This window comes from Podarcis melisellensis, assembly GCF_964234715.1.
Source record: "Podarcis melisellensis genome assembly, chromosome: Z".
Taxonomy (NCBI): domain Eukaryota; kingdom Metazoa; phylum Chordata; class Lepidosauria; order Squamata; family Lacertidae; genus Podarcis; species Podarcis melisellensis.
Genome location: NC_138547.1, coordinates 50,069,142 through 50,077,579, shown reverse-complemented (window position 1 = coordinate 50,077,579; position 8,438 = coordinate 50,069,142). Strand labels below are relative to the sequence as shown.

General features: G+C 47.2%; 1 protein-coding gene across 1 annotated transcript; it reads right to left on the bottom strand.

Annotated features, from left to right (window-relative positions):
- Positions 1 to 667: 667 nt before the first annotated feature.
- On the bottom strand, positions 668 to 7,257 carry LOC309361786 (gamma-aminobutyric acid receptor subunit beta-4-like). The gene is made up of 9 exons (XM_081896982.1): positions 7,162 to 7,257; positions 6,104 to 6,192; positions 5,334 to 5,401; positions 4,913 to 5,133; positions 4,272 to 4,354; positions 3,564 to 3,701; positions 3,229 to 3,381; positions 2,241 to 2,458; positions 668 to 2,122 (listed from the first exon to the last, which is right to left on the bottom strand). The coding sequence occupies exons 1-9, from the start codon at positions 7,227 to 7,229 to the stop codon at positions 1,805 to 1,807; spliced, it is 1,356 nt and encodes a 451-aa protein (XP_081753108.1). The 5' UTR covers positions 7,230 to 7,257; the 3' UTR covers positions 668 to 1,804.
- Between the last annotated feature and the right edge of the window lie 1,181 nt (positions 7,258 to 8,438).

Genomic DNA, 8,438 nt, shown 5'->3' with positions numbered 1-8,438 from the left:
AGACGCTCCTTAATGATATTGCCCAATATTGCCAAAATTTCTCATACAAATCACAATTTTCTCCTCCCCACCCAAAAAACCCCACACACTTCCCCTCCTGTTTTCATTTTAGAAGTGAAAAAGCTTGTTGCTTGGAGCTGATTGTAAATATGGGTCGATAGAAAGATGCAAATCAATATAAATTATATAGCTAATTTAGAGATACATTATGAAATATTATACATATGATATAAAAGTATACACACACACATATATACTTGGTGGTCTCAGGGCGGTTCATGGAAAATAATTATAAATAATTATAAATATAAATGGTAAGTAAAAATAATCTATATAGAAATATTAGATAATGATATATACATCTATATTTCTCTGCATAGTGGTTGCATTTCTTCTGCCTATATATATATATATATAACCATAAACAAGATAAATATATGATATATTACACAACACATCATTATATTATTTATATATATCTAGTAATATATTGAATATAAATATATATCAATAATATAAGGATATATCAATAATATGTCTAAGCATGTGTGTATATCATATAAATATAAATGAGATCTAATTAATATCTATATATTATAGATGATGTTTTATTATAAAAAACATAGCCCCGCAGCCCCGTTTTTGAAAGGAAAGAAACGGACACCGGTTGTTGTTTTTCTTCCAAGGCCGTATATTTAAAGTGAAATTCTCCCGATTTTATAAGGGAAAAAAAAAGACGAGAAAGATTCCCAACCGACAGATATCGAACAGTTTCCAAAATGTATTTTTTAAAGGTTCATGTACATTGCTTAGGAGGGGGGGAAAGGAACTCTGCACACGCTCAGGAGCACTTTCCCCAAATCCCTCCCAGAACAACAAGGGGGGGCAAACCCAAAATGTGAGAACGGAGAGATCCCATTGGTCGGTCGGTCGCTAGGTAGAAAACTGTAAACTCGGTTCAAGTTGGTTCCGGAAAAGTCCGTCCACCGGAACCTGTAATGGCAGAAGCAACGGAAGGGAAGTGGCCGGTGGGAAGGAAGCCCAGCCGGTCCAAGGAGGAGGAGGAAGAGAAAGTACTGGAAGTTGGGAGGCGTGGCTTGTTCCTCATTTCCGGTTACTCGAAACGGTGGGTTCTCCATGGCTGGTTTGGGGACAGGAAGTGGCTGCAAGGGGACAGGAAGTGGGGAGGGAAAGAGAGGGGAAGGGACAGAAAGCCGCTGTGAGGGAACAGGAAGGAACTTTTAAGAGAACAGGAAGGGACTGAGAGAGAATAAGCAGGGACTGTGAGAGAACAGGAAGTCCCTGAGAGGGAACAGGAAGTGGCTGTGAGGGAGAGATGAAAGGGACTTTAAGGGAACAGGAAGGAACTGAGAGAGAATAAGAAGGGACTGGGAGAGAACAGGAAGGGACTGTGAAGGAGATGAAAGGGACTATGAGGAAACAGGAAGTCCCTGAGAGGGAACAGAAGTGGCTGTGAGAGAACAGGAAGGTACTCTGAGGGAGAGTAAAGGGGACTGTGGGGGAACTGGAAGTGCCTGAGAGCAAAGAGGAAGTGAATTGAAGGGAACAGGAAGGGACGGGTAAAACCGGAAGGGGCTGTTCGAAAACAGGAAGGGGTGGTGAGAGAACAGGAGGGGCCTGTAAGGGAACAGGAAGTGCCTGAGAGCGTACAGGAAGTGACTCTTAAGGGAAGAGGAAGGGACTGTGAGGGGACAGAACAAATGGGAAGCGGAGAGGAGGCAAGGCTGGGGTAGGAGTGGGGGCAGAACCTGAACCCGGCGCCTGGAGCTCTCCCTGTTGGACGTCAGTTGACATAGTACAACCAGTAGAGAAGGTTGAAGAAGCCGAAAGTGATGGGGAATAGAACCCGGGACCACTTGTCAATGGTGCTGACGTCGGCCAGGTCGGGGATCTTCAGCTTCAGCTTGGAGGACCTCCGGCGCAGGCGGCAGTTGGCCCGGGCGGTGCGGCAGGTGGGTGCCTTCCGGGAGTGTAGGGCGGTGCCTGAAGATTCGAACCCGCGCAGGCCACAGGGGCGCGGGTCTGGCGAGGGCGACGTGGAGAAGAGCGGGCAGTTGCTGTCGGAGACGCCGGCTAGGAGGAGGTTGCCATATGGGTCGGGCTGGAAGGAGAGAAGGGAGCTCAGGGTCATCTATCCCAACCCACGGGGATCTCGGCCTCAAATACAGGACCCTGAGGTTCACCCATCCCCACCCACTTTTTAGGCAGGAATCTCGCACCTGAGTCCGGGGCTCCAGGCGCCGGGCGCGTCTCTTCTGCTGGCGGGGCCCTCGCCCAAAGAAAATGTAGTTCACCAGGGCATATTCCAGCAGCGCCAGGAAGACGAAGACGAAGCAGCCCATCAGGTAGACATCAATCGCCTTGACGTATGGGATCTTGGGCAGCGTCTCCCGGAGGTGGGTGTTGATGGTCGTCATGGTGAGGACGGTCGTCACCCCTGGGTGCCGCGGCGGTGGGAGAAGAAACAGGGTTAGTTGGGTGGCCGAGAATTATAGCGTAGGGAAGGCACCATAATTCAAACCTCTGTCACGATCAACAATCGAAATATTTTTGTAATATCCAAAGATGGGACTGATATATTGAAATCAAACGTTTTCATACTCTGAAATCAATCGATGTCATGATTGAAGACGGATATATAGAAACACCTAGTGAAATCAAACCTTTTCATACTGGAAGTCAAGCAATATCATGACTGAAGATGAATATATAAAAACATCCATGGAAATCCACTGATTTCATATTGAATCTGGATTCCATATGACCTTAATGGGTTGGAGAACTGGGCACCACTTCACCAAATGGGATCAAGGTCAGGTCCTGCCTTTAAGGAAAATCAGATGGACCAATAGAAGGATGGTGGACCTCAAGGTCTTGGTGGACCACCAGCTTGCTACCACGATATGGGAGAAGGTTCTCAGCGGCTTGGTGGTCCTCCAATTTCACCTGAATCCAACCCAATGAATGTCAAGAGGGTCCTGCATTTAGGGAGGATCACATGGACCCTGATGGACTCAGGGTCTTGGTGGACCACCAACTTGCTAGCAAGACATAGAAAAAAGTTCTCAGGGTCTTGGTGGACCTCATACTCACCTGAGTCCAACCCAATATGTTTCAAGAGAGACAAAGGTCAGGTTCTGCCTTTAGGGAGAATCACATGGACCCTTGGTAGCAGGACCCCGGAGCAAGATCTCAGGATCTCCTCACCTAGGGCCACCCGGGCGGCTGAAGCATCGTAGTTGATCCAGAAGGAGACCCAGGAAAGGATGGTGATGAGGATGGAGGGCATATAGGTCTGCAGGATGAAGTAGCCGATGTTCCTCTTGATGCGGAAGCTGAGCGACAGGCGGAGGTAGGAGCCTGTTGGAGAAAGAGGAGATGGTCAAGCCGGACGGGACCCCAGGATCCAGATGAATTGTTGAGGAATCTCTGGTATCTTCAGCAAAGGGTGGACTGGAGGACCGTGGTCTCCCACCCTGTGTCTCACAACCCCAGGATTTCAGGCAGGGGGTTAGACTAGATGACACGACAGGGCAACCCACCAGTGGTGAAGACCACCTCACGGGTGACCAGCTTCTGCTCGATGATGGTGAATTGGGGCAACTCCAAGACCTCCATCCCCGTCACGGCCGAAGAATTTCCTTGCCAGAAGAAGACAATATCGTCAACAGTGTAGCCATCTGGGAGGAAAGAAAATAAGAAATAATGAGAATGATTCCTGGTTGAAAACTATTCCTGCCTTAAAATTAATCCTGGGTTAAAATTAATTCCCAGATTAGAATTGTTCCTGTCTTAAAATTATTCCCATTTTAAAATTATTCCCGTCTTAAAATTAATCCTGGGTTAAAATTAATCCTGGTGGAAAAGTATTCCTGTTTTAACATTATTCCTGGATTAACATAATTCCCCAATTAAAATCCTCCTGGTTTAAAATTATTCCTGGATAATACTTTTCTTTGATGAACAGGGAATAATTTTATTTTATTCCTGACTTAAAATTATTCCTGGTTTAAAATAAACCTGGTTTAAAATTATTCCTGCTTTAAAATTAAATTCATTTTAATTATCCCGTGATTAACAAGGAATTATTTTATTTTAATTTATTTTATACTTATTCCTGTTTCAAATTAATCATGGCTTAAAATTATTCCTGCCTTAAAATTATTCCTTGATTTTTCCTGGATAATACTTTTAATTATTCCTTGATTAACAAGCAATAATTGAATTTAATTGAATTGAATTATACACACAGCTCTCAATTTCCAGGGTGCAATTCTGCTGATCCAGGGGGTATCTCCGGAGATCCATCATACAGGCGGCGGTTGTCGTGATCCTGCAGAAAGAGAGAGAGAGAGGATTCCCAGGATCCATTATGGGGATCCCTGATTGATGGATGCAGGGAATGCTATATATTGATTTTGGGGGGATTTTCCAACCCCTTTTTGGATGATATTCCTGGTCCAATGTCTGAACTCGCAAATATTTATCTAATTTTGCCTACTGATAAGTATTAATTGATAAGTATAAATAGGTAAGTATTTATCGGATGGCTAATTTTTATGGACTATCAAAATGTATTGAAATTGATAATATTTAACCGTGATCACTATGCAAGGATGAAAGCCGTCATTAATCATGATCCATCCAGTAATCATGACCTGTCCATTAATAATCATTAATCATGATCCGTCCATTAATAATGACCCGTCCATTAATCGCCCCGCCCTGTTATGATCAACCCGCACAATAAAAAACTGATTAGCACCCGGTTTGCGGTGATCACTAGGCGAGAACGAAACCACCCATTAATTGACCGTATTTGCAATAACGAACTGGCAGGAGCGAATCGGTTCTTGATTATTAGTGATTAATATCATTAATATCTGCCCACCTCAGGCCGTAGAGGACAGTACCATCTGGGTGCAAGCGGATCATGCGGTTCTTGACGGTGACCCCATGCAGGAAGGACTTTTTGTCATTAAGAAAGTAGGTGTCTGGGAGCCAGAGCTGGTCGGCGACTCGGTTGTCGAGTGTCAGGTTGAACGGCAGATCGCCGTAGGCAAGCCGCTTGTCCCGCCAGCTCTGCTGGAAGTACATGGTTATGGTATAGTCCTGGCAGAGGAGAAAAGAAAGAGAGAGATGGGGGAAATTGGAGGAGAGAAGGATAGGAGGAAAGAAGGAAGAAAGGAGGATAGGATAGCAGGAAAGAAGGATAGAAGAGGAAAAAGAAAGAAGGGTAGAAGGAAAGAAGGACAGAGGAAATCCATCTTTTCCAGTAGGATTCGAATCAGGATCCAGTTCGTCCAACTTACCATATTGACTTCAGAAATCTGGTCAATGCTCGAGATGTGGATGCTCATCCCCACCACCACAGGGTTCCCTGAAATAATAACAATAACAATAACAAAACAACACCAAAGCAACAGATATGTTATAATATAATATAATATAATATAATATAATATAATATAATATAATATAATAATAATAATAATACAATAATAGATTATATTAAAATGAAGTAATAAAATTATTAATTGCTAATTAAACTCATAATTGGTTAATTTATTGACTTGTGATAAAATGTTAAAGATGATCACATGATAAAACCATAAAATCAAATCCTCAATTGGAAGATGAGATAATAAAAGGAAATAATAAAATAGTCATAAAAAATAACCCCATAAAATTAAGAAATTAAATTATAAACAATAAATCATAACTTTAGATAATAAATAATAAATAAAGGCTAAAAGTCAATAAGGAATAACAGCAAATCAAACAATAGATTATAAGAAAATGATAAAAGAGATAATAAAAGGGGATAAGAAATAATCATTTATTAATTTATGCCCTAACTTATTATTTATGATTAATTATCTAATTTATTATCGATTAGATTTATGCTCTTTTAGGCGGCATTGCCTTACCTCCGAAAAAAAACCAAACCATAGATTAATAATAAAATAATAAAAGTGGATAATAGGTAATCATTTATTTATTTATGACCCAGCGTATTATTGATTACCTGATTTATTATCGATTGGATTCATGCTCTAACCTTTAGGCCACGCTGCCTTACCTCCAAAATCGGGCCGCAGGCGGACATCATAGCCTTTGAGGAGCTTGTCCACAATGTCCTTGACCACCGATATGTTGCCAGTGGAGGGGCTGCAAAACAGGAGAAGACCATGGTTGGTCCTCAAAGCAGTTGAGATAAAATATTGGGGGGTCCCCATTGAGCCGCACCCCATGTGGCACCCTATACATTTTGGGGGTCCTTTGTATATTGGGGTGCCCAGCTGGTTTAAAACATGGAGGGTCCCACATGGCATCATTTAAACCTGCCCCCGAATCTATTATATTGGGGTTCCCAGCTGGAATGAAATTTTGGAAGAAGATATTGGGAGCCCCAATAAACTTGGTGGGGCCCATCATATATTCTATTGGGGTGTCTACCTGGAATAAAATATTGTGGGGTTCATATAGATTTGGGGCATTTGAGATATTGGGCATCATGCTTCATGCACTCACGGCCTCCTTTAAACTTGCCTCCCTGAATTCCAGCTGGGAACCCCAATATAATATAATATATTATATGAATTTCATGTAAATTGGGGGGTTGAAATATGGAGGCATCATGCTTTTTGTGGCAATTGGAGGGGTCTCTCCCCTATTTTGTGGGGGGCAGCTAGGGGACCCCAGAACCCCCCCACAAGTGAGCCCCTTGCAGGTTAGCCTACCTGTGACCCCCTAAAAAAACCCAGGTGACCCCCCCACAGGTTAACCTACCTGTGTGCCCACTAAAACCCCCACAGGTGAACCCCCTGATACCTTGTCGGTCCCCCCAAACCCCAGGGGAGTCCCCCAAAGTTAACCTACCTGTGCCCCCTTAAAACCCCACAGGTGAGCCCCCACTACCTGTCTGCCCCCCAAATCCCTAGGGAAACTACCACTACCTGTGGTACCTGCTGCCTGTCCACGCCCTAAAAAACCCCACAGGTGAGTCCTCCGCTACCCGACAGCCCCCCACACCCCCCAGGGGAGCCAACCACTCCCTGTCCACCGCCCCCAAACCCCAAGGGAGAACCCTGCTACGTTTCGGCCCAACAAAACCCCCAGGGGAGCCCCCCAACCTACCTGTGCGCCCAGCAGCAGCAGAGGAGGAGACACAGCGCAACCCATGCGCCGTCGCGCAGTCCCCGCATTTCCGAGGGGTGGGAGGTCGGGGTGGGGTGGGGGGCAGCACCCCCAAAATGGGGGCAGCGGTGGGGCCGGCCGGTTCACCTGAAGCGAATGGAAATCCAAATCGAAGAGTGGCGCTCAGCAGGCGCTGGAAAAGGCTCCTCCCGGCAGCCTTGCCATGGCGCAAAACGGACGGGAGAAGAAATGCGCTCTAGTTGCGCGCAGGGTGGCGGCGGAGAGGAGCCAACGGAGTCTCCGGCGAGCGGGCGCACGTGGAAAAGGCGCTTTGGGAGACGGCGGCGGGACGCGGAAGTTGCGCTCCAGAGGCCGCAATCGGAGACGCTGCGCCCAATATGGGGAATGCGCTTTGGGGGGCGCAGGCGAGAATCGGCCAACGGGATTGATGCGATCTTGAGCGCGGGGACAGTGAAAGGCTGCGCGCCAACGAGGGAGATGCGCTTTGGGGGTCGAAGGTGAGGATCGGCCGCCGGCGGAGACTGTCTGAACAGACGAAGAAAGGCTAAGCCCAAATGCAGAAAATGCGCTTTTTGGAGACGGTCAGAAGGAAAATGCGCCGTCGGCGCGCAGGCGAGGATGGGCGGACGCGCAGACCAGCGGGAAGGACTGATGCGCCCAAAAGCGGGAAATGCGCTGTCTGGGCCGCAGGCCGCGAATGGAGACGCTCCGGCCCACGGGAAGGATGCGCTGGGGGGAAAGGCGCCCAAAGGTGGGAAGTGCGCAGGCGAGGACGGCGGGACCAGGGACGGATCCGAGGAGGAGAAGCTGCGCGCCAACGTGGAAATGCGCCCAGGAGAAGCCGCCCGAAGGTCCTGCTTTTGGAGGAGGACAGACCCCCAATGGAATCTGCGCGCAACGTGGGAAATGCGCCTTCGGGGGGTGCAGGCGAGGATGGCGGGACCGGGGCTGGATCCGAGGAGGATAAGCTGCGCGCCGACGTGGAAATGCGCCAAGGAGAGGATCCCGCCTTTGGAGAGGAGATGCGCCCTTTGCAGGAAGAGAGTCTGCGAGATTGGCGGGCCCACGGACGGATCCGACAAAGTGGAAGTTGCGCTCCCGAAGGCTGTAGAGCGGGAAATGCGCCGACCTCCGGGAAAAGGTGGAATCCGGTCTCGGGGGGAGGAGTGGAGGAGAACGAGGCCGGATCCTTGGATCCCTCCGGCGGCGAAATGCGCTCTCGGGGGGCGCAGCCAGGCCGCGAAATCCTCACTCGG

Excerpts from the sequence above, each read along its gene's own strand:
- LOC309361786 (XM_081896982.1), bottom strand. The coding sequence starts at position 7,229 with ATGCGGGGACTGCGCGACGGCGCATGGGTTGCGCTGTGTCTCCTCCTC. Across the intron at positions 6,193-7,161 it reads TGCTGCTGCTGGGCGCACAG|CCCCTCCACTGGCAACATAT; the intron begins GTAGGTTGGGGG and ends CCTGTTTTGCAG. Across the intron at positions 5,134-5,333 it reads AGATTTCTGAAGTCAATATG|GACTATACCATAACCATGTA; the intron begins GTAAGTTGGACG and ends CTCCTCTGCCAG.